We start from the raw sequence: 26,161 nt of genomic DNA, 5'->3' as shown, positions 1-26,161 counted from the left end.
TAAGGGGTTGGTCTTCCAGGAAAGCCTAGATCTCTCGTCCTGGGAGCATCCCATTCTACAGGCAGGAAACCTGAGTCAAGCAGCTGATAATGATAATGACCTCCAAGGTTGAGGGTTTGCCCGCTCTACAGATCATCCAATAAGCAAGCATGTGGTGGACAAGACGTAAGCAAAGAACAATAAGAACATAAGTGATGTCAGACACCCACTGAAGCCCTCCTCTGGGTCTGGCAGCTAGATGAGGTGGTCGATGATATCAGACCTTCCGGGACTTCTCTCCTCCAAACAGGCTTTGTGTGTACAACCTCCAAGAGCACAGACAACAACCACAGTGTCCATCTTTCATTGAGAATTTGCAGTGAGCCTGACAGCGACCCTTTATCATCCTGCCAGGTGAATTTCAAGGCAGTGATGTTTCATAGTCCCAAACGGTAGAGCTGGGAAGATCACTGTCTTTGCCCTGGGGACCAACCAGTGGGGCCTGAAGCTATTGCTCAGGGCTCCGGGGGTTCAGCAGCTCTGGGGCCAGACTCCCACCTGAGCAGGTGCTTGGACAGGTGAGGTCTGAAGGCTCACACCCACCTTGTGGGTCGTCCTGAAGATAATCTATGGCTGGAGAAACCAAGCCTTGGGGAAGGAAGGCACCTGCCCCCAGACAGGCAGAAAGTCCTCCATCCATTAGGACCTCCAGTTGGAATCCCCAGCTGCTCAGGAACAAGATCTCCAGGAACAGTGACCCAGTGAAATCGTCCCATGGGGCAGGTCTTACTGCCACCTCCATGCCACCAAGGAGGACACCGAGGCTCCAAGAAGCAGAGTCCCGGGTCCCATCGCATACACTGGCAGCAGAGCCAGCACCCTCCCCTACAGCCTGCGCCCTCCCAACCACCAAGCTACACGACCTCAGGACGCTCCCCACAGCCCTCTGTGGAGCTCACATGCCCACTTCTCAGATGAGGGAACTGAGGCTGAAGGGGGTTCTGTCCATTTCTGATGACACACAGGGGTGAGTGGCACAGTCAGGAATAAAACCCAGATATCTTGGATCTCAGAGCATTGCCTTATCCCCCAAAAATGCTCAGGACCCCCCAAAGTGGGATGAGGCCAGCCCTCTCCCCTGCACTCACAACAAGCCCAGGTCTGAGACATGAGCTTCCCATGGCTCATCCGACTGCATCATGACAACAACTTGTCATTGTCCCCACTTTGCAGATGAGGAAACTGAGGCTCCGAGTGACCTCACAGACCTACATGGCTCCACCTCAGTCCGAGCAAGACCTACCCCCCAGTTTTGTCGGATCTCTGCAGCCCGCACTGGCTCGGTCACCCAAGAGACAAGGAGCTGACCATGTTATGTGGCAGCCTGGATGGTAGGGGAGTCTGGCGGAGAATGGATACACGTGTATGTAGGGCTGAGTCCCTTTGCTGTCCACCTGAAACTATCACACCATTGTTGATTGGTCATACTCCAGTACAAAATAAAAAGGTTAAACATTAAAAAAAGAGAGAAGAACCTGGGGGTCGTGCTCACCACCCAGGATTGGATGTAGGGAAAGCCAGAGCCTCAGGAGACAGCGAGGTCCCCAAATAATCAATTCGCCCCCATTTCATCCCCAAACTATCGCATCCCCAGGCCCCTGGGGTAGTCTCCTAGTCTCCCCTTCCTCCTTCCTGCCGCAGCCACAAAACCTTCCCGCTCGGTGTACGTGTCTCTCTGATTCTATTTCGCTCATCCCTCCATCCATCCATCCATCTATTCAACAAATACTTAGGCATCCCAACCACACAGCAGGCGCTGGGAGGAAATCAAGGTTCACTGGGGGAGATGGGCACTGAGTAGATGAACGCACACTTGAAGAGGGAGTTTCAGGCTGTGCTAACTTGTAAGGAAAGTACAAGGAGATGAGCCAAGGAGTTGCCTTCAGGCTGTGAAAAGCGCCCAACCCTGGGAGCTGGCGGGTTTGGTCATGCCACCCCCCCCAACAGGCAGCCTCTGACGGAGTCTGTGTGCCACGGGCCAGCTTCTCCTGGCCATCCTTGCTGCCCCTGGCTGCCGTATTTCTCCAAACGTCAGGACAGACACTCTGATCCCTGTACCATCATCCAGCCAACATCATACACTCCCGCTCCTCAACCCTATGCCAGACCCTGAAAACACAGCCATGAACAAAATGAACCCACGTCCTGAGCCCTTCTCTCCCCTCTCTCGCCCCCACTTCCTCCATCCCCTTTCCTCGGCTGCTCCTGTGGACACTCACCTTCAGAGAGTGGGGACGGGGCTCTCCTGGGGGGCCCGGGGATGGAGTCATCAGACAGCAGGGGCTGAAGGAAACGGGTCCCCTCACATGGGGAGATTTTAAGCCCTGGCTGGGAGTGATGTCATCTGCCGTGGCCTGGATCTCGGAGGGTAATCCTGGCCCCCGGGTGGGGGACTCGACTGGGCGCCAGGAGGTGACATTGGTGGGGAGGGGGAGGGGCGCCCGTCTGCCTAATCCCCTCCTCTCCTCCCCCTCCCCGCCCCCCGCAACCATGACATCTTGGCAATTAGGGCTGATGGGGATGGGAGGCCCCAGCACCCTGGGACCAGGAGCCCGTACTCCTCAGGGAAGTTCTTCCTTAGGTCTAACTGGAGTCCCTCGAGCTTCGGCTGTTGTTCTATCAAAGAGGAAGGAGAGCAAGGTGGGATGTTCTGAGCGATCATTCGAGAACCAAGGGGCGAGGGGCTCTCCGGCTCCCTCTCCTGGGTCGTCCTTCCTCTCCCCAGCAGTCTGTCTGTCCACTAAGTCATCTCTGCACGGCCCCGTTGTTTTCTGCTCTGCCTCAGTTTCCCTTTTTCTTCTTTCTTTGCCTTGGCTTCTGTCACTTGTTGCTGTTCAGTCGCTCAGTCGTGTCTGACTCTTTGTGACCCCGTGGACTGCAGCACGCCAGGCTTCCCAGTCCTTCACCATCTCCCGGAGTTTGCTCAAACTCATGTCCATTGACTCAGTGATGCCAGCCAACCATCTCTATCGCTCCTTGATATCAACTTCTCCTCCCCTTTCCTCTCCCCCCGACCCCTGCTCTCTCTCTGCCTGTGTCATCTCCATCTGTCCCTCCCTCCCTCCATGCCCTTCGTCTTTGCTTGGGATTTCCGTGCCTCCATTTCCTTTTGCTCTGACCCTCAAGGCTCCTGCCAGTCTGCCTTGAGTACCCCCTCTCTCATTCTTCAGCTCTGGGTCCCTGGTCTTGTCTTTATTGGTTTTTCTGTCTGTCTTGGTCCCTCTTGCCGTCTCTCTCATTCTCTCTCTCTGAGTCCCTGTTCCTGTTTTGATTTTGGTCTCTGTCCTTGTCTCTCTGTGTCTATAAGCATATGGGCTTCCCGAGTGGCTCAGATGGTAAAGATTCTGCCTGCAAAGTGGGAGACCCAGGTTCAGTCCCTGGGTTGGGAAGATCCCCTGGAGAAATGAATGGCAATCCACTCCAGTATTCTTGCTTGGAGAATTCCATGGACAGAGGAACCTGGCTACAGTCCATGGGGTCACAAAGAGTCAGACACGACTGAGTGACTAACACACACACACACACACACACACACACACACACTTGCCTCTCTGTGACTCCAGTCTCTCCCCCACCCCACCAGCACCTCTGTCCTTTATCCAACCTCTTAAACTTCAATTTCTGTTCTTGTTTTTCCCTCTTCCCTGTCTCTTCTTCTGATTCTTGCTTTCTTTCTCTCTAGTTCCCCCTCCAATTCTTTCTCCCTATCTTGATACCTTTCTTGATCTATACTTCTGACTCTCCTTGTTTCTGCCTCTCTCTGAATTTTCTCCTCTCTGTCCTTTTCAGGGTGTGTGTGTGTGTGGATATAAATATCTCCCTGAGCTCCTGACCCCACGCGGGTCTGTTTCCCATCCCAATGTATCCCAACACCTACCTATGTGCGTGCGTGAGACCTCAGTAATCCTGCCTTGTGGCTGGGTCATTGTGTTTCACCATAAGGGGCCCTTTCTTCCTTCACCCCCCCCCCACCAACCCCCTGCCAGGAGAGATTAAGGCCAGCAGCCTGGCTGGGGAAGCAGGACCCGTCTCATTAGCTTGAGCCAAGGGTGACAGGGAGAGAGGGAGGGGCCAGCTGACCCTCACTGACCAGCCAAAAGGCTACTGGTGGGAGGACCCAGTCCTGTAACAGACCCTCCTGGCCCACCGGAGAGGGGAAAGAAAGCTGGTCATCAGGGAGAAGAAGAAAGAACAGGTCCTCGGGGGCTGCCCTGGAGGTCCAGGGTTCAAGAATCTGTGCTTCCACTATAGGGGGCACATGTTCGATCCCTGGTCTGGGAACTAAGATCCTACACAAGGGGCTTCCCGGTGATTCAGTGATGGAGAATCCACCTGTCCGTGCAGGAGACACAGTTCAATCCCTGGTCCGGGAAAATCCCGGAGCAACTACGCCCATACGCCGCAACTACTGAGCCTGCACTCTAGAGTTCATGCTCCACAGCAAGAGAAGCCACTGCAAAGAGAAGTCCAAGCACCGCAAGGAAAGAAAGGCCCTCGCAGCGACAGAGATCCAGCACAGCTAAATTAATTATTAGTTTTTTTTAAAGATCTCATATGAAAAAAAAAAGGAACAAGTCCTCAAAAGCCCCCAGGAGAAGGTGTCAGCTCCTTCTATCACTTCCCCCAAATTTTCCCACCCAGAGTCCCACCAGGCTGGGTAGGTGTGGGCAGGGGGGTTTCAGGTCACACAGGTGGTTCTGGGATGTCAATTAAGCTGAGTCTAAACCCAGGCTACTCCTCCCCTGAGGCAAATAGCTTTCTTTTCTCATCTACACCCAAAAGAAAACTTTGGCAATCAGCCTTGCCTTCTCCCTTTTTTCCTCAGCATACCCCTCCTCCTCACACACAGATCAGATCCACCCATAAATCCTGTCATCTCTTCTTTCAACTAACTGTCCAGCTAAAAATTACAAAACACTGCTGGGAGAAAGGAAACAAGACTCAAGTCAGTAGTGACATATGAGCTTCCCTAGTGGCTCAAGATGGTAAAGAATCTGCCTGCAATGCAGAGGACCCAGGTTCCATCCCTGAGTTCGCAAGATCCCTTGGAGAGGAGAAATGGCAACCCACTCCAGTATTCTTGCCTGGAGAATCCCATAGACAGAGAAGCCTGGTAGGCTACACTCCATGGGGTCCCAAAGAGTTGGACATGACTAAGTGAGTGACACATATGCCAGGAGTGACAAAGATCAAAGATACATTTCTTGGGACTTCCTTCCCTGGTGGTCCAGTGGCTATAGGCAGCCATAGAGTCGACATATGGGGACAGAATCTGCCCTCCTAGAAAAAAGGAGAAATATTTTCTTGACCTCAAGAAGCAGGCAAAGATTCCTTGAATGGGACACGGACAGCAGTAACCATAGGGGTGGGAGAAGGGAGGGAGGTTCGAGAGGGAAGAAACATGTACACCTGTGGTTGATTGATATATGGCAGAAACCAGCACAATATTGTAAAGCAGTTGTCTTCCAATAAAAAAAAATCTTTTTAAAAATCAAACTTAATTAGAATGCGGAACTTCTACCCTTCAAAAAACTTCAAGTTAAAGAAAATCCTAGCTACAGTCTGTCAGAAGATATTTGCAAAACCTTATAGCTGGCAAAGAACGTGTATCCAGAATACATAAGGAAGACTCCAACTCAGTAATGAAATAGCTGAAAGAGATCCTGCACAAAATATATACAAATGGCCAATAAGTGCACAAAGATAGTCTTTGTCACTGGAGAAGGAAACACACACACACAAGGAGATACTACACATAACCACCAAAATGGTAACAAAGAAAAAGATCAACACCACAAATGTTGGTGAGGTTGTGGAACAACTGGGAACTCTTGTACTTTCTGGTGGGAATGGCATTGTCCCACACTGGAATACAGTTTGACTGTTTTCTATAAAGATGAGTTATTTTAACCTCATAAGTAGATCCACTCTAGGTATTTATCCAAAAGAATGAAAATATGTGTCTACCATAAGACTTGTACAGAAATGTCCATGGAAGATTTTTTCATGTCCCAAGTCCCACATGTCTTACTGAGCTGTAAAAGAACAGAGTGTGACACAGCCATGAGATGGAATATTACTCGGCAATGAAAAAGGAATAATCTACTACATGTATTACATCATGGATGATTCACAAAATCTTATGTTGGGTGAAAGAAGCCAAACACAATATATTTATTTATTTGGCTGCATCTTATCTTATTATGGAGAAGGAAATGGCAACCCACTCCAGTGTTCTTGCCTGGAGAATCCCAGAGACGGGGGAGCCTGATGGGCTGCCGTCTATGAGATCGCACAGAGTCAGACACAACTGAAGCGACTTAGCAGTAGCAGCAGCAGTATCTTATTATGGCACAAAGGATCTTTAATTGCCGCATACAAACTCTTAGTTGCAGGATCTAGTTCCCTAGCCAGAGATTAAACCCCTGTCCCCTGGATGGGTAGTATTGAGTCTTAGCCACTGAACTACCAGGGAAATCCCCAAAATATATCTTTAACCTTTGTCATTCCTGGCATGTGTTAGTCACTTCAGTTCAGTTCAGTTCAGTCGCTCAGTCGTGTCTGACTCTTTGTGACCCCATGAATTGCAGCACGCCAGGCCTCCCTGTCCATCACCAACTCCTGGAGTTCACTCAAACTCATGTGCATCAAGTCGGTGATGCCATCCAGCCATCTCATCCTCTGTCGTCCCCTTCTCTTCCTGCCCCCAATCCCTCCCAGCATTAGAGTCTTTTTCAATGAGTCAACTCTTTGCATAAGGTGGCCAAAGTATTGGAGTTTCAGCCTTGGCATCAGTCCTTCCAATGAACACCCAGGACTGGTCTCCTTTAGGATGGACTGGTTGGATCTCCTTGCAGTCCAAGGGACTCCCAAGAGTCTTCTCCAACACCACAGTTCAAAAGCATCAATTCTTCGGCGCTCAGCCTTCTTCACAGTCCAACTCTCACATCCGTACATGACCACTGGAAAAAACCATAGCCTTGACTAGATGGACCTTTGTTGGCAAAGTAATGTCTCTGCTTTAGATATGCTATCTAGGTTGGTCATAACTTTTTCCAAGGAGTAAGTGTCTTTTAATTTCATGGCTGCAATCACCAACTGCAATGATTTTGGAGCCCAAAAAATTAAAGTCTGACCCTGTTTCCACTGTTTCCCCATCTATTTCCCATGAAGTGATGGGACCAGATGCCATGGTCTTAGTTTTCTGAATGTTGAGCTTTAAGCCAACTTTTTCACTCTCCTCTTTCACTTTCATCAAGAGGCTTTTTAGTTCCTCTTCATTTTCTGCCATAAGGGTGGTGTCACCTGCATATCTGAGGTTATTGATATTTCTCCTGGCAATCTTGATTTCAGCTCATGTCCAATGTTTTGGGACCCCATGGAGTGTAGCCCACCAGGCTTGTCTGTCCGTGGGAATCTCCAGACAAGGATACTGGAGTGGGTTGCCATGACCTTCTCCAAGGGACCTTCCCAACCCACGGATCGAACCTGGGTCCTCTGAATTGCAGGCAGATGTTTTACCATCTGAGTCACTAGGGAATCCTATTCCCTGGAGCTCCTAAAACCTTTAGGATTTCTTGTGAGGAGATAAAGATGTCTTTTGTTATGTTAATGAGATACCCTTCAGAAAGCCTTAAGTGACTCAAGGATGGACTGTTTGCCTGGGGAACCAATCTTGGGATTAAAGGATTAAAATTTCAGTCCCTTCCACCTCACTCCCACTCTCCACCCAACTACCCCCTCCTGGGATGTAAAAAGAGCTAGAGATTGAGGTCAACTGCCAGTGACCAAGGATTTCATCAATCATGCCTATATAATGAAACATCCATACAGCCCCACAGGATGGGGTTCCAGGAGCTTAACCGTTGGTGAACTAGGATACAACTTTGTGCTGCGAGAGTGAAAGTGTCAGTCCCTTCAGTCCTGTCCGACTCTCTGAGACTCCATGGAATGTAGCCTGCCAGGTTCCTCTGTCGGAATTCTCCAGGCAAGAATACTGGAGTGGGTTGCCGTTCCCTTCTCCAAGGGATCTTCCCAGCCCAGGGATCAAACCTAGGTCCCCTGCATTGAGGGCAGATTCTTTACCTTTTGGGGTTGGGAAGATCCCCTGGAGAAGGAAATGGCAACCCACTCCAGTATTCTTGCCTGGAGAGTCCCATGGATGGAGGAGCCTGGTAGGCTACAGTCCACAGGATGGCAAAGAGTCAGACACGACTGAGCGACTTCACTCACTCTTTACCTTTTGAGCCACCAGGGTAGCAAATTCCAAACCCCAGAATACAGAGGACAGAAGCTCCTGTGCTTGGGAGCCTTTTGATCTCATCATCTGTCCAGTCATGGTCATGTCCAACTCTCTGCGACCCCGTGGACTGCAGGTTCCTCTCTACTCCACCATCTCCCAAAGTTTACTCAAATTCACATCCATCAAGTCAGTGATGCTATCTAACTATCTCTTCCTCTACTGCATCTGGCTGTTAAAATCCTTTTATAATAAAGTGATAATTTAGCGAGTGTTTTCCAGAGTTCTGTGAGCCCACTCTAGCAAATTAATGAAATCCAAGGAGGTGATCATGGGAATATCCAATTTATGACTGGTTGGTCGGGGGCACAGGTGACTATCTGGACTTGAGATTGATGTCTGAAGGGGAGGAAGAGGGCAGCCCTGTGAGACTGAGACTTAACCTCTGGAATCTGAGCCTGTCTCTAGGTAGGTAGTGTCAGAACTGAGTTCCTTGCTTGGTAATGTTGGAAGACACACTCTGAGCTGTATAATTCCAAAGTTCAAGAATAAAATATCTGATTTTTAAAAAGAAGAATAAAATTAAATTGCCATGAGACTTATGAAGAACAAAAACTGAAACAAAAAAACTCATTATCATTTAGTCATTAAGGAAATTAACCCTAAAATCACAAAAAACGACCAATAAACTTTCCCCCAAAAGAGAGAAAAAACAAAAAAAATTTTTTTTTAATCAGAAAATCACTGCCAGGGCTGGCACATGTGTGGACAGAGAATGGAGAGTGACTGGTTCGTGGACACAGACAGGATTTCTTTGGGGGATGATTAAAATATTCTGAAATTAGATCATGGTGATGGTTGCACAATCTTGAGAAAATTCTATAGAAACAACACTAACATGTATACTCTCAATGGGAATTTAATGGCATGTAAATTTGATCTCAAATTTTTTAAAAAATCAGAAAAAGCAGTTGCCTGGAGAGGAAGCACTGACTGCAAAGTGGCCTGAGGGAATTTTTGGGAGGCTACAAATGTTCTACGTCTTAACAGCATGCCAAGAGTAAGCCTTTGTCAAAACCTGTCAAGCTAATCAGTTAAAATATACGCATTTTCTTGTATGTGCATTGTGCCTTGGGACTTCCCTGGTGGTCCAGTGGCTAAGACTCCGCTCTCCCAATGCAGGTTCGAATCCAGGTTCGATCCCTGTTCAGAGAACTAAGATCCCGCATGCCGCAAAGAAGACCAAAGATCCCATGTGCCGCAACTAGAACCCAGTACAGTCACAAAAATGTGTGTGTGTGCTTAGTTGCTCAGTCATGGCCCACCAGGCGCCTCTGCCCATGGGATTCTCCAGACAAGAATACTGAACTGGGTTGCCATGCCCTCCTCCAGGGGATCTTCCCAACCCAGGGATCGAACCCAGGCCTTTTGCATTGCAGGTGATTCTTTTACCATCTAAGCCACCAGGGAAGCCCAATAATTTTTTTAATTGTGTCTTGACTTAAAAAAAAAAAGAATATTGGAGGGAAATATTTTCTCCAATCTAACTTTTTCTCACTACGTGGACTGCTTGTAGCCTAGACAAGGAGGATTGCGGAAGCTTCTTTTTGCAGCCCTATAGCCCCAGCCTCCATCAGTTCTCTGCTCAGGATCACAATTAGAAGACAATCTACCCTGTGCCCATCTCTGTGTGGACAGGCTCCTAACCACTCACTCCCCCTCCACCCCCCTGGCTATTCTTTCTGTCCTCACAGATAGCCAAGCACAAGGAAGGAGCCCAGAAGGCGAGAGGGGCACCCACAAGAGACAGAGTCTCAGAACAGCTGGTGGTGAAGAGCAAGTTCAGTTCAGTCGCTCAGTCGTGCCCAACTCTTTGTGACCCCATAAACCGCAGCACGCCAGGCCTCTCTGTCCATCATCAACTCCGAGTCCACAGAGAAACTGAGGGACAGTAAAGGACTGAGAGATACAATGAGATAGAGAAGAGCGACAAAGAGGGAATAAATTTCCATTCATTACAATGATAGAACGATCAAGACATAAAGACACAAAAGAGAAAGAATCTTGGTGTTTGTCAAGGAACGTCAAGGGCCCAGGACTGCAGTGGGAGGGAAGAGGGTTAGACCGTGGGGGTGGCCCCAGGTCGTGTGAGATGCTGCAGGACCCTTGCTTCAATTCACTGATGGGTTTCAGTCTCGGCTAAACCACACGCCTGAGGGCTCCTCACACCTGCACCCATTTAGCTGCCTAACACATTCACGCCATTTTATTTTCTGCAAAACTCTTATCACTGCCTTTGGATGTAGTACTTCCAGGGGCAGGCGCCTTCCCCCGCCCCCAACCCCTCAGGCTTGGTTTCTCCAGTTGTAGATTATCTCCAGGACAACCCACAAGATGGGTGTGAGCCTCCAGACCTCACCTGTCCAAGCACCTGCTCAGGTGGGAGCCTGGACCCAGAGCTGCTGAACCACAGGAGCCCCAAGCAACAGCCTCAAGCTCAACTGGTTGGTCCCCAAGGCAAGGACGGTGATCTCCCTGGCTCCACCGTTTGGGATTATGAAACATCATTGCCTTGAATTTCACCCAGGTTGCAGAAGACTTAGACAGGCATTTCAAAAATGAAGCTAGCAAATGGCTCGTAAACTCATGACGCAGAATGACTTTTCATCAGTCATCAGGGAAATGGAAATTAACACCTCACACTGATGCCTCTATGTCCCCTCAGGTTGGCTAAAAGGGAAGGCTGACAATACTGCATGTTAGATAAAGACATATATGTGTGTAATATTACATATATCATAATTCTATATTATAGATCACATGACGTAGTAAAAATACTACACTTACACATTTGCATGTGTGTATGAACATATATGTGTGTGTGTATATATATATATAATATATATAAAATATGGGCCCAATATGACGGCAGAGCCTGTGCTGCTGGACTAGGTCCTAAGGACATTAACTCTGTTATGAGTAGACCATAAGGACACCCAAGGTTCCCAAACGATGGGACCCCAGAAGAACATAGGAATAAGGGCCTCAAACAACCCAGTTTTCTCAGGACTGTCCCAGTTTAGAAGGCTCAGTGGTAGAGAACACACTTGCCAATGCAGATGACCTCGGTTCCATCCCTGAGTTGGGAAGACCCTCTGGAGAAGGAAATGGCAACCCGCTCCAGTATTCTTGCCTAGAGAATCCCATGGACAGAGGATCCTGGTGGGCTACAGTCCTTGGGATCGCAAAGAGTTGGACATGACTGAGCGCACATGCAGTTTAACACTGGAAGCCCCGCATACTGGGAACCCCTGAACCCAGACAAATGGAGAGGACTGCTCCCCTTACTGACCAAACTTGGGAGCCTCTTTGGAGAGAAGAGCTGGACTCTCCATGCTGGCGTGTACTCTGGACAGACTGTCAGCTTCAGAGATGAGAATTATCAACTTAGGTCTTCAGAGGAGGAAAACTGAGATGCAGACAAAGGAGAGACTTGCCCAGAGACACATGGCTAATGGCGAAGCAAAACAATATTTGGGCCAAGGTTTCTTTGCCCATCGAAACCAATGCCCTTGAGTGCATTGCTACCCTTGACTCATTCTTAATGAGATGTTCACGGGGAAACAGACACGACTCACGACCTCACCAGCTTTTCAAAATAACCGAGGACTCGGGAAGCTTGGTTATATCAGTTGCTATTTATTGTATTCAAAGTTAAAATGGAGGTATTTAAAAAATGTTTGTAATATTTTTAAATGTATTTTAAATTCCATTTTTTTTTTAATTGAACGCTCTCCTTGAAAAACCCCAACACTACAAGGTACCTCGTGTCTTGAGGCGAACCTCAGGGCTCTGCAGAAAATTGCTGGCAGGTCAGACCCTTCCAGAACGTTGTCTGACCAGGAGCCCCAGGTCATCTCTGAGAGCCCTGCTCAGACACACCCAGAGCCCCTCACTTGTACCTCCTTTCCCCATCTCTAGAACTCCCTGTGACTCCCAGGGAGACAGAGAGGAGAAAGAGGGTAGGAAATCAGAAGTTTCAAGATAAATTTTTTCCATCAATCAAGTTGGCCCCCTCCTAACCCTTTCCATGTGGTTGCCCAAACAGCCAGGGAGTGCGCATGCGCGTGCCGCCCCTCACCCCTTGTCTCGGGTGGGCTCCTCGTCGCCTCTGACGCCCTCCTGCGGCCGCCCTGGCCCCTAGGTCTCCCCACAGCTGGTCCTCTGACCCTGGTCTGGTCCCATTTAGCAAATGCTCCAATCCTCTTAAGGCCAGGCCGGCCTCAGCAGAGCCGAGACAGAATTAGATCAAATTTGCGGGGGGAGTGGACCGTCATGTGATGGGCTGGGGGGAAGGGAGTGGACAGACCGTCGGGATAGAAAGAACATTCCTGCTTGTTTCAGCTGCCACGAGGAGGTCTGAGGCGTCTCACACACTGAGACCGCCCCCCCCCCAAGAGGAGGCTCGGATGTGGGGGAGTGGCGGGTTGGGGGCACAGAGGGACGGGGCAGGGGCACCTGGGAGCGGAGGTATCTTACTCCCCATGCCCGGAAGAGCCTGACGCTTCTGTCTGCGTCTTCACACCATCTCGCCTTTCTTTAAGGATTTTAGTGTCTCTTCTAGAATCCTTAATTCTTGGCACGTGTGTTTTTACGGGACAGATATTGACAGCCTTTGGGCTGCCCTCAAAAGCTCCCCACCCCCACCTCTCCAGCCTCCCACCCCCACCCCCACTGCCCGCCTTGCCTTCGCGTTCCAGCAGGAGGGATAATGTTTAGACTCACAAGGTTTTCCAGAACCAAGCAGCAGGCAGCCCCTGAGGGCAAGCTCTTTCTTCTTTAGCATCTGATGAACACTCTGGGCTTCCTTCCCGAGGCTACCAAGCTGCAGACAGCCCCAGGAACTCACGGGGTCCACATCCCCTGTTCTTTCCAGAACCTTCTGAATGGGGCAAGGATGAGACCTCATGGGGGGAACTTGTGGAGGCAGAAACCTGTCTGGTCAGGGAGCCAATGTCAGGTTCCACTCTTCCCAGACGCTTGACACTTCGCTGGGAATTTTCACAACCCCTCCCCCACCGGATTAGACCCCCAGGCTTTTGTTATGCCTGCGGGCTCCCTCCCTTCCAAGCTCTGAGCTCACAGGTGACATCTTTTGCTGTGATTCTTCGAGTAAGTGAAGTCGCTCAGTCGTGTCCGACTCTTTGCAACCCCATGGACTGTAGCCTACCAGGCTCCTCTGTCCATGGGATTTTCCAGGCAATAGTACTGGAGTGGATTGCCATTTCCTTCTCCAGCGGATCTTCCCGACCCAGGGATTGAACCTGTGTCTCCCGCGTTGTAGACAGACGTTTTACTATCTGAGCTCACGGAATGCTTGTATTCAGTTCTGCTTTTAGGTTTCTCGGAGCCTCTGCTTACCTTTCCATCAGTCAGTATGTCTCCCTGTTACATGTATGTTTCATGTGTGTTTCTGTTTAACGACACTCTTTACTACTTATAGTTGATTCTTGCACACTGAGCACACGGCCAGCAGCACTCTAATTTACAGGGGAAGGGAGCTTATCTCGAACACGTATTTTCTCAGTGGGACACATCACTGCCTTCTGGAAAGGAACAGAAGACAATTCAGCACTGTGCTTGGGAGTATTTTAAACAGTATGATTGGGACTTCCCTGATTGTCCAGTGGTTAAGACTCCTCGCTTCCAATGCAAGGGGTACAGGTTCGATCCCTAGTTGGGTAACTAAGATCCCACATGCTTTGTGTAGTGGCAAAAAAGTAAATAAATTAAAAAATAAATAGTGAAATCACCAACAAAAAGCACCAAAGTACCATATGACTCAGCAATTCCGCTCCTAGGTATATAGCCAAAAGAACTGAAAGCAAAGATTTAAACATTGTGTCCTTAGTTCAAGCACTCTTCACAACAGCCAAGAGCTAGAAACAACCCAAGGGCCCATCAACAGATGAATGAAGAAACAAAATACAGCATATGCATGTATATAATGGAATATTATCCAGCCGTAAGAAGGAATAAAATTCTGATACACACCATGACACAGCAGAACCCTGAAGACAGTCTGTTTAGTGAAATGAGCCAGACACAGAAGGAAAAAATAGTGTACAATTCCACTTAGAGGAGGTAACCGGAGCTTTCAGAGAGAGGCAAAGTACTGCAAAGGTTACCAGAGGCTGGGGGAAGGGGGAGAGTTTGTGTTTGATGGGTCCAGAGTCTCTGTCACAATGATATAGGTATAGAGAGTGGTGATGGTTACACATCGTGAATGTATTTACTGAACTCTATACTTGTGCTGTGCTGTGCTAGGTCGCTCAGTTGTGTCCGACTCTTTGCAACCCCATGGACTGCAGCCCGCCAGGCTCCTCTGTCCATGTGGATTCTCCAGGCAAGAATACTGGAGTGGGTTGCCATGCCCTTCTCCAGGGGATCTTCCCAACCCAGGGATCGAACCCAGGTCTCCCGCATTGCAGGCAGATTCTTTACCATCTGAGCCACCAGAAAAGCCCAATGGAGTGGGTAGCCTATCCCTCCTCCCGAGGATCTCCCCGACCCAGGAATCAAACCAGGGTTTCCTGCATTGCAGGCGGATTCTTTAACAGCTGAGCTACCAGGGAAGCCCACAATATATGCTTACAAATGGTTAAAACAATACTATATTATAAAATCTTACCATGATTTTTAAAAGCACAAAAATATCCCCCCCAATGTGGCCTGAACAGACCTCAAAAAGGGCACTTGTTTATAGCACAAGAGCTGAGACAAGAAGGCAGAATGTCCCTGTATTCCTGGTCAGCTGCGAGCACGTGAGGGTGGCTCCTTGAATTTTTCACAGCTCTGTGCATGTCTGCAAATAACTAGAAACACGCTGGACTCCTCCTTCGGCTGTTGTGAAGCAATTTTACCCAGTAGGCAAATTGGCAAATAGGGAATCTGCAAATAGTGAGGATGGACTGTATTTCAAAAATGAAAGAAGAGGCAAAGAGCAGTGTCTAGAGACCCAGAGAAGAGCCCTAGTGACGGAGAGACAGACCAGGAAGTTCTAGAAGGTAGAGATCAAACCCTGGCCCCCATCTCTCCATCTCCCCAGCCTTGTCTTCCAAGCCTGGATTGCTCTTTTAGTGTTGCCTTAGGTGGCATTAGGAGTAAAGAACCTGCCTGCCAATGCAGGAGACACAAGAGACTTGGGTTCCATCCCTGGGTTGGGAAGATGCCCTAGAGGAGGGCGTGGCAACCCACTCCAGTATTCTTGCCTAGAGAATCCCATGGACAGAGGAGCCTGGCGGGCTACAGTTCATAGGGTCACAAAGAGTTGGACATGACTGAAGTGACTTAGCATACACTCATTGCAGAGAGCCGGAGAGGTCTCTCGATGGGCATCTCTCAGGCAGGAGGCAGAGACAGAGCAACCATACAGGGAGGGCTAGAAGCAGGGCTTGTCTGGAAAGGGGGCCGCAGAGATCAAGAAACTGATGGATGGAGAGAGAGCCATTGTTTCTGTTCGGATTGAATCAAAAATGAAAGTAATAGCTTTTCCCTCTTAGCACCAATGTTTGCCGACTCCTTTCCCATCTCTTGTCTCTTCTGTCCAAGGAGGAACCTTCAGGAACGCTTGCTTTCCCCAGCTGTCCCTGGATGGGCTCTGCCCTCTGGGCTTCCATCCAGCCCAGGGATAAATGAAGTCAGAGAAACAGAAGGCAAGGCATCCACGTGGCCTGGGGCAGCACCCAGAGCCAGAAACTAGCCTTGTTTCCCTGCTTGCAAATTAAAAAATAAAAGCCGTTAAGAAGTAGAAAAGAGAAAAAAATGAACACAGCCTCTGGGTACTTGATTTTGCTGTGGTTTTTTTTTTTGCTTTTGGCCACCTCATGCGAAGAGTTGACTCATTGGAAAAGACCCTGATGCTGGGAGGGATTGGGGGCAGGAGGAGAAGGGGACGACAGAGGATGAGATGGCTGGATGGCATCACTGACTCAATGGACGTGAGTCTGAGTGAACTCCGGGAGTTGGTGATGGACAGGGAGGCCTGGCATGCTGTGATTCATGGGGTCGCAAAGAGTTGGACACGACTGAGTGACTGAACTGAACTGAACTGAATGCAAACATATTATGGATATATATATATATAGTATGTGCTTATTGAATGTACACATTCTCAGAAGTGAACAGTGTGTCTGAGACATCGCGTGCATGCTCAGTAGTTCAGTCGTGTCCGACTCTTTGCAACCCCATGGACTGTAGTCCACCAGGCTCCATTGGATTTTTCAGGCAAGAGATAGGGTGGGTTGCCATTTCCTCCTCCAGGGGCTCTTCTCGACCCAGGGATCGAACCAGAGTCTCCTGTGTCTTCTGCATTGGCAAGCAGATTCTTTACCACTGAGCCACCTGGCAAGCCCATCTGAGACATTACTCCATGTCAAAAACTGCACACTCATCCAGATCGCTTAGCACATTATTAGTCATCAACTTCTGAGTTTTTCTCATTCTAGACTGGGAGATTTGGGATGTTTCAGACACATTTATTTTGACAAAAGAGATACATCAGGCAAACAAAGCAAAAACTACACTGAAAATCGTCAATTGTTATTAAAGATTCTGAGCCTCATTCCTTTTGTTAATTAGCATTCCACAGTCTAAAGTTACCGAGAATTATTTATTCATTCTCTTTTTTAAGGACACAAGTTGATCTGATTTGTTCAGCTGATTGATAGCACAAGTAAACTTTTCCACGCTTGTTCACAGTGGTCAAGGATTCTCCCAGGCTAGGACTGCCCTGGCGGTCCAGGGGTTAAGATTCCACGCCTCCATTGCAAGGGGTGGGCATTGGACCCCTGGTCTGGGAACTAAGATCCCACATCCCTCCCGTGGCCAAGAAAAAAAAAAAAATTCTCCCAGGAGTAAATCCCTTTTGATAAAAAAAAAAAAAAAAAGAGTATTATACTCATTCTCTCCTATTCAGTTTCACCAATTTGGTCTCCAAAATCTCCAAAACTCTACTAACCTTCATTCCAGCAGCAATGAGAGAAGGCCACATTCCCCATCCCTATGTCCCACCCAACTTGATCAGTCTAGTAGGCAGTAATGTTAGCATTGCATTCATGACTCTATTTTTACTGATAGGTATTCACACAGCATAACATTTACCCATTTAAAGCATACAATTCAAGGTTTCTTAATTTAGTCACAGAGTTGCCCATTCATCACCATAATCCGTTTTAGAACGTTTTCACCACCCGAAATAGACCGGTTAGTCCCCATTTTCCCTTCTCCCAAGTTCCTGGGACGTGCTAATCCACCTTCTGTCCCTATGGCTCTGTCTCTTCTGGACATTTCCTATAAACGGAACCATACAACATGTGAGCTTTTGTGTCTGGCTTCTTTCTATGAGCCTAATGTTTTCCAGGTTCATCCATGCTGCAGTATGAATCAGTACCTTATTCCTTTCTGTGTTTAAAACAATATTCCACGGTATGAATAAATGACGTTTTGTTTATCCCTCCACCAATAGATGGACATTTTTGTTTCATTTCCACCTTTTGGTTTTTGCGAATAGTGCTTGGCATGAACATTTTCACATTTAGTGTATACATTTTCCTAAAACATTATCCGTGAGTTAGTCCATCTAGTATACTTTTATTGGCCAAATAAACTGCCACACTAGAAAATCTTTGAAGGCAGGGAAATTACTCTTCTCATCACTCCTGCTTTCCCACCACATTTGTTAGGCTTGACAGGGAAGAGTTGACAGATGACGGAACTTTTCTATATCTAACACTGAGCAGCAATTGAAAACAATGAACTTGACCTATAACAACATTTCTGTTTTAATTTTTTTTTTTTTTGGCACTACAGCTTGCAGGCTCTTAGTTCCCCAACCAGGGATCGAACTCTCGCCCCCATGCAGTGGAAGGGCAGAGTCTTAACCCCTAGACTGCCAGGGAAGTCCTTGTTATATTTAATTTTGAATGTAATCTCCCATATATTTCTAGCGTCCTGGACTGTGAGCCTTGTCAGTCATGTTCTCCCTTGACCCTTGAGCCCTGAACTCATGAGCGCACCACCAAAAGAGGATGGAATCACCCACTTAGGTCTCTGGACAGAACAGATGTACCATCACTGTCCACCTGATGGTCTTCGGCTGAGGGTATTGGCAGCGATCACCAAGTCTGTCTCAGATACCAACCTACACTCCCAAAGCATGAGAAAGCCAGACTCTGGTAGAAAGCTACCAGTCCCCGGCATGGTGTCTCTTCTCAGTCACTGCTCATCTAAACATCACGGTGTTCCATTTATTACCTTGGAAAAGTAGAGAGAAGGTGGCCTCCCGTTACATCCTATAGACCAAGGACATTACCACCTTTGCCCCTATTGACAGCAGCAGCCGTCTTGGGGACTAGTGTGTTCCCAGCTGCCCAAGATGCAGAAAAGATGTCCAATTATGGCAGAAGGCTGGCAGAAAGGGAGCAGAGTAAATGTCCACTCGTGGCAAAATGCCCCCGTGAGCATCAAAGAGTGACGTAAATCGAAAAACAAGATCTCTTTGCTTTGTTTCATGTCATACTTGATCGCTTATTTGTCATCTCCTGACGATGACAATAAAAGTCCCAGGGGATGAGCATCATGAGCTGTGTTCTCCCCTGCCCATGGTCCCCCGGAGATCCAGGCACAAGCCAGGAACTCAGCACGATGCTTAGGTCCAGGTCTACGCAGCCTCAGTTCAGTTCAGTTCAGTCGTTCAGTCGTGTCCAGCTCATTGCAACCCCATGGACTGCAGCACGCCAGGTCTCCCTGTCCATCACCAATTCCCAGAGTTTACTCAAACTCATGTCCGTTGCGTCCATGACGCCATCCAGCCATCTCATCCTCTATCACCCGGTTCTCCTCCTACCCTCATTCTCACCCAGCATCAGGGTCTTTTCCAGAGTCAGCTCTTCGTATCAGGTGGCCAAAGTATTGGAGCTTCCGCTTCAGCATCAGTCCTTCCAGTGAATAGTCAGAGTTGATTTCCTTTAGGATTGACTGGTTGGATCTCCTTGCTGTCCAAGGAACTTTCAATAGTCTTTTATTATTGAGCAGCTGCAAGTGAGTCCTGTCCTGGGAGGCACCAGGAATCCTCTGTATTAAGACAGCTTGGGGCCTGGCCTTCGTGGATGAATGAACTGGGTCTGGTTTCCCTGTTGCATTCGGGAGCTTGGGTCCAAGGAGCCCGATTTCACACTTCCATGGTGTTGGAGAAGACTCTTGAGAGTCCCTTGGACTGCAAGGAGATCCAACCAGTCCATCCTAAAGGAAATCAACCCTGAGTATTCATTGGAAGGACTGATACTGAAGCTGAAGCTCCAATACTTTGGACACCTAATGCGAAGAGCTGACTCATTGGAAAAGACCCTGATGCTGGGAGAGACAGAGGGCAGGAGGAGAACCGGGTAATAGAGGATGAGATGATTGGATGGCATAGATTCAATGGACATGAGTTTGAGCAAACTCTGGAGATAGTGAAGGACAGGGAAGCCTGGCAAACTGCCGTCCGTGGGATCTCAGAGTTGGACATGATTGAGCGACAACATCAAACAAAAGGATTAACCAAGTATTAATCACTCTCTTGCCAGGCAGGGAGGCTGAGGGTGGGGCAAGAGAGGGTGGGTTTCAGGACCCTTAGGGTGTGCCTAGGTGGGCACAGCATAAAACCGGGATGTCTGTCCCAGGCCTGTGAGCAGAGCATCAAACTCCGACAGCAGAACAGCAGGAGGATGCAAGAACCCGAGTCCGTCATGAGTGAGTCTGGCCTCCTGGGACTTAGTGGAGTTTGGGGGTGGAATCACATTACTAGGGGAGAGGAGCAGAGAGCCTGGTCCTCGGGGGTCCCCTGTCGGGGTGGCTCCCCCCTTGGTTGGGAGATAGTGGGGGTTGGGGAGAGCACCAGGGGTCACCAAGGAGCCTGTCCTGCGTGCCTTCCCAGGGCAGGGCCCTGGAATAAATACTCCACGGGCTGAGATCAAGCCAATTTCCAAGCTGTGCTCACTGAGGCCCAGAGAGGTGCAGTGGTTAGGGCTGGAGGGCGGACAGCCAGGGTCTGACCAACAACCTCACTCCAGATGCCCCCAGCTTCTCCTCCCGCCCTCGGGCCTGAGTCCCACGGCTCACCAGGGTCTGGTCCAGGGAGGGGGAGGGCGCCAGGCAGGCTGGGGGCTATTCCTGGGCTCATAGGCCTTGTTTCCCCCTTGGTCAGGCCCCACGTGGAGGTCAGCGCCCCCAAAGAGAAAGCGGCGCCAGCGCACGGTGTACAGCAAAGAGCAGTTGGAGGCGCTCAAAGAAGCCTTCCTGAAGAACGAGTACCCGAGTTACCAGGACCGCCTGCGCCTGGCGGCCAGGCTCCACCTGGACGAACACAGAGTGCAGGTCTGAGCCCGCCCGCCCCGGGGCCACCCCTCCGCCCTCCCAGAGCCACCGCTGGGGACCGCTAGGCCAGAGGGGCCAGGGCTGCCCCGGGTCCCGCAGCAAGCAAGGGGTCTCCCCGCTGTGGACCCAGGGCTGGACCCCTTCCGCCTCAACCCTGTGCTGTATCACCCCGCCAACCGCATGCGGCCTGCCTGACACCCCCCATCGCCCCGGGGTGTCCCGGTGCCCAGCCCTCAGTGCCTCTGACCCCGCGGACCCTCTCGGGCAGACCCCTTCCTGCCCCGTGGGCGCCCAAGCCCTGCCCCCTGCCCTCTGCACGCCTTCCCGCTGCCTCCTGAACCCCAGGAGCCTCTAATTGGGTCTGGGGGGCGGAGGGAGAGGGGAGGCGGGATTCTCAGCTGGACAGCCTCACCCCCGGAGCAGAGGAGATAGCGCGGGGCCCCTCGCCTCTCACACCCGCTTCTCCCGGTCCCCTCTGCCCACCCAGGTGTGGTTCAAGAACCGCCGGGCCCAGCGCTCCCGTCTGGAGCGACGACAGGCCCAGGGAGGATACCAGATGGCCGGCGATGCGCCCACGGACCCCGGAGCCCCCGGGACTCCCGCCCCCGCCCCGGAATCTGCTGCCGCAGCTGCGAACCCCAATTTCCCAGACAGCCCGGGATTCTACAGCCGCCCTCCTCCCCCCAGCCCCGCGGGGGTGCTCCCAGCGCCCGAGCCTGGCATCTCCAGCCACCACCCGGCCACGTGGGGCCCGGCACAGGGCGTCCACGTGTATGGTCCGACTGCTCCATCGCCGGCCCCGGCCCCGGCCCCGGCCCCAGCCCCGGCCCCGGCCCCGGCCCCGGCCCCGGGCTGGCCTCAGGACCCCGACGCCCCGAACTACTGCCCAGATCCTCTTCCGGTTCTGCTTCCTGACTGTGCCCGGATGTTCTCATTCCAGGAGCTCTTTTCCAAACCCTCCTCTCCCTTGAAATCTGTGTCCCCTGTGGACAAGGATGATTTAGGCTCCCAGCGGTTCACAAATTTACAGGGTCGTGGTCATCCGTCCCCGCAAAGTCCTGCAGACCCCGAGGGGCCAGAGAGGACCAGAGCGCTGTGAGCCTGCACGTGGCGCCCCCGCGTCCGGGAAGGTGTGATGGCTTGGTCTTCACAGCTCCTTACTGTGTGCACCTCCCCTGATCCAGCCTGGGGAGGGGGCGTTTCTGTGTCACTGTGAGGCCACCGCGGGTCGCAAAACCCTGAAGATCCCTGCCCGGTAATTTGGGGTGCACATGGGAACTGCTGTCAGTGGAATCGCTACTGGCAGTTCGTGTGTGTTCCGGCTCCGTGGATGCTGCAGGAGAACTTTCTGTGCAAGCGAAACCATCCTTCGCCCAGCCCCCTGAATGTTGAGGATTTGAGATATGTCTATCTCTTTTGGTGGTTAAAGTGTTGCAAACATTTTTCCCATGTGTATTTTCTATAAGTAGAATTTTCTTGATTTTAATGTTGTGTATTTCAGTGCCTCTTGTTATCTTTTGTGATGAATTCGTGTTTTTCTTTCGTTTACATCAGTGGCACACTGATGATACGCTGAAAAAAAATAGAATAAAAAAATTTTAAATAAATTTAAAATGATTTTTTATAAGATAGGCCCCCATTTTCAAGTTGACATAAAGTTTATAAAAGCTGACTGTTCAGGGTTTCTCTGGTGGTCCAGTGGTTAAGAATCCACCTTGCAATGCCAGGGACACCAGTTCAATACCTGGTCCAGGAAGATGCCACACGCCACAGCTACAAAGACCTGCACATCCTAGAGTTTGGCCTTTGTAACAGGAGAAGCCACCTTAATAAACTAGAGAAAGTTTGTGCAGCAGTGAAGACCCAGCACAGCCCAAAATAATTTTTTTAAAAAACTCGACATTCAAGGTCTGCTTGCTTTGTCACAAGCTGAAAACAGTGTACAGATAACAGTAGTCGGAGATTCCCAGTCTTCTGTTTCCAATACAGCTCAGGGGTTTCACATGGCAATCCATTCCAGTATTCTTGTCTTGGAGAATCCCAGGGACAGAGGAGTCTGACAGGCTACAGTCCATGGGGTTGCAAACAGTGGGACACTGAGCGACTAACACGGGGGTTTCTGGGGCAGGGGTGTGGAGGGAGGAGTTGCTCTTTTCTTCTCCTGCATTACTGCTTTTTAAAAAGTATTTATTTGGCTGCATCTGATCACAGTTGGGGCATGTGGGATCGTTGCTGTTTGCTTGCAGCCATTGTAGCATGAGGGCTCAGTATTTGTGGCACGCAGACTTAATTGCTTTGCAGCATGTGGGGTTTTAATTTCCCAGCCAGGAATGGAACCCAAGTCCCCTGCATGTCAAGGAGGATTCTTAGCCACTGGACCACCAGGGAAGTCCCTACTGCTCTTCTCTTTCCTCTTGTTTAAGATATCTTTCATTATCACATAAAGATAATGTCTTCTTCCCTAAAATCATAACAGTTTTAACTCCTAGGTCTTAAAACAACTAGAACTGATTGTGGATGTATGGTGTGAGGTAAGGGTTTCTTTTTGTGTTTTTTTCCCTCATGGATTTCCATCCCAGGGGCCTCAGTGGTAAAGAAGCTGTCTGCCAATGCAGGAGACGCAGGTTCAATCCCTGGGGCAGAAAGATCCCCAGGAGAAGGAAGTGGCAAGCCACTCCAGTATTCTTGCCTGGGAAATCCCATGGACAGAGGAGCCTGGGGGGCTACCATCCACGGAGTCCCAGAGCTGGACATGACTGAGCAAATGAGCACGCACATGGATTTCCAGTGGTCATTTAGTGGAGAGGTTGGTTAATTTGTCGTCAATCAAGGGTCCAATCACAGATGGATCGATGTCCACAAAGTCTTCATTTGGGGTCCTCGATCTTTATAACTTTGTACCAATTACCTGTTCCCTCTGTTTCCAGTTTCTCTGCTGCTCATCCTGACCCCTAGGTCTCCCCACAGCCAATTTTCTGGCCCCATCCTGGTCCCCTTTAGCAAATGCTCCAATCCTCTTAGGCCAGGCCAGCCTCAGCAAAATAGAGTGAGAATTAGCAGGGATTTAGAGGTCCACGTGACAGACTGTGGTTTGGGGGCGTGGAGAGACAGTTGCGAGGATAGAATGAGACCATGTTTATCAGAGAGGCCCTGGTAGGAATGGAGACAAAAAAAAAAAAAAACAACACACAGACCCTGCAAGGAGACTGAGGGACACAGGAGAGAGATTAGAGGCAGAGGAGACATACAGAGAGGCAGAGAGGGGGAGTTAGGGGGTGGGGCAGAAAGGAAAGGGAACTGAGGCACCCCAGCCCTGCTCCCTAAACGAAAACAGACAAGGTCCCTCCCGCATGTGTCACTTTCCATGTGACAGCTGCTGTCCTCCATGCTCTAATATCCTTACAAAAGGCCCTTTAAGGTCAGCAACCTAATCCCTTACCTACAGGAGGTCACACCCAACAGCAGAGCCTTCAACTGCCTTTCTGAGAAGACAGCAGGCGTCTGAACTGAGCGTGAACCAGGCTGCCCAGCTGAAGACCTCAGTCCTTAACCCCTCCACTCTTTGGAGTTTTACCAAGTTTATCTGCTTCTTGGACCACTCAGAGAAAGCCACGTGGACAGCTGGACCTCTGTGAGACTTTGGGTAACAGTCATCACTGGGGGTGGGTGTGAATTACACGGCGTGTGCAGTTGACACGCTGGGCACTGATTGACAGGAAGTGCTGAGTAAATGGGTGGTCTTATCCTCCCGGGCTTCCCAGGGGGCGCTCGAGGTAAAGAACCTGCCTGCCAATGCAGGAGACTCAAGGGATTCAGGTTCCATCCTTGGATTGGGGAAGATTCCCCTGGAGGAAGACATGGTAACCCACTCCAGTATTCTTGCTTGGAGAATCCCATGGACAGAGGAGCCTGGTGGGCTACAGTCCATAGGGTCGAAAGGAGTCAGACACAACTGATGCGAGTTGGCACACACGCGGGCACTATTCTACCGCTGAGACAGCCCCCTGACCCCCATCTCCATCTTTTCCCTCCTCTGACTCACCCATCTCCTGTCTCTCTGCCCCGTGTGCTTCCCTTCCTTCTCCCTCTCTCTGGCCTCTCTCCCGCCCCTTCAGGTCCCTGGACTTCTCCCCAGCAGGTTTCCTTGGCTTTGACCTAGTCTGACTCACCACGTGCCCCAACCTCTTAGGCCAGTCAGGCCAGCATCTGCAGAATATGAGCACAGGCACAATCAGAGGTGAGCTGAAGGGGACATGCGACTCACTGGCAGATGAAGCTCAAAAGTTTCTCAGACCCCCACTCACATCTTCCCGTGTTTCCTTGGTGACCAAGACTTCCATTTCGGCAGTTGGTGCTGTTGGGGTCTCCAGGATCCCCTCCCCAACATAAGTCCCAGGGAGATGCTTTCAGGAAGGAAAGATGAAGCTGCCCAATCTCCTCTAGCCCTGATTGATCTGCCGTGACTCGGGCAGTGGACAGAGCACGGTGTAGATCACAGACATACTTGGTTGCATTTGCATTTTTATTCAAAATTTCGGTACACTTATCTCCAAATTCATTCAGCTGGATATATTAAATATATACAGTTTTTGTAGGTCCATAAGAGTTTTATGAGGAGTTGATGGAATCCTAGTCCTTTGCACAGTGACTAGTGCATACTGCTTGAAACTCCAGACAATGTTTCTTTTCTCTCTCAGTCCCTCCATCCCCCTCTTGCTCACACCCTCTTCATTTATAGCTTATCTTATTTATTCTTTAAATATGCAGCCAGTGACCATGCAAAGGGTTTCCCAGGTGGCGCTAGTGGTAAAGAACCTGCCTGCCAATGCAGGAGACTGGGGTTCGAACCCTGGGTCAGGAAGATCCTCTGGAGGAGGGCATGGCAACCCACTCCAGTATTCTTGCCTGGAGAATCCACATGGACAGAGGAGCCTGGCGGGCTACTGTCCCTGGGGGGTCGCAGAGTTGGACATGACTTAGCACGCATGCACGCACAACCATGCAGATACGGCTAACCATCACAGCCAGGGAGCATGTCCTCCCTTTTAAAACATTCCCTCTCCCTCTGTTTCTTCCCATCTCAGGTGGGAGCGTCACTCACCTCTCTTTCCAGCTCCCTCTTCCTCCACTGCCCCCTACCGCCCTCCTGCGGCTGTCCTGGCCCCTGAGTCTCCCCCACAGCCGGTCCTCTGACCCTGTCCTGGTCCCATTTAGCAAATGCTCCAATCCTCTTATGCCGGCCCGGCCTCAGGAGAGCAGAGAGAAAAATTAGATCAAATTGGAGAGAGAGGGAAGGGAGTCATGTGACAGGTGATGGAGGTTGGGGGCGGGGTTGGACAGACATGACAGGATCCACGGCTCTGGGGGCTGCCAAGATGTAACAGAAGCGCCTCCTGCTTATCTAACAGACCCTGTCAGGGACCGATGCAGAAGCACCTTGAAGAAACAGGGGCAGAGGAGCGAGAC

At 50.1% G+C, this 26,161-nt stretch overlaps 1 protein-coding gene across 1 annotated transcript in view; it reads left to right on the top strand.

Moving 5' to 3' along the window:
• The window catches only part of LOC133229444 (tetrapeptide repeat homeobox protein 2-like), a 32,042-nt gene extending 6,154 nt beyond the window's left edge, over positions 1 to 25,888 (top strand). The window contains exons 2-6 of the mRNA XM_061385814.1: positions 20,002 to 20,071; positions 20,526 to 20,695; positions 21,183 to 21,471; positions 24,885 to 24,932; positions 25,809 to 25,888. Of these exons, the coding sequence (XP_061241798.1) occupies positions 20,002 to 20,071; positions 20,526 to 20,695; positions 21,183 to 21,471; positions 24,885 to 24,932; positions 25,809 to 25,888 (657 nt within the window). The remainder of the gene's footprint in view (positions 1 to 20,001; positions 20,072 to 20,525; positions 20,696 to 21,182; positions 21,472 to 24,884; positions 24,933 to 25,808) is intronic.
• The last annotated feature ends 273 nt before the right edge of the window (positions 25,889 to 26,161 follow it).

Source organism: Bos javanicus, chromosome 18 (assembly GCF_032452875.1).
Source record: "Bos javanicus breed banteng chromosome 18, ARS-OSU_banteng_1.0, whole genome shotgun sequence".
Taxonomy (NCBI): Eukaryota; Metazoa; Chordata; class Mammalia; order Artiodactyla; family Bovidae; genus Bos; species Bos javanicus.
Note: the sequence above shows the minus strand (reverse complement) of the source record. Positions and strands in the feature narration are given on the sequence as shown.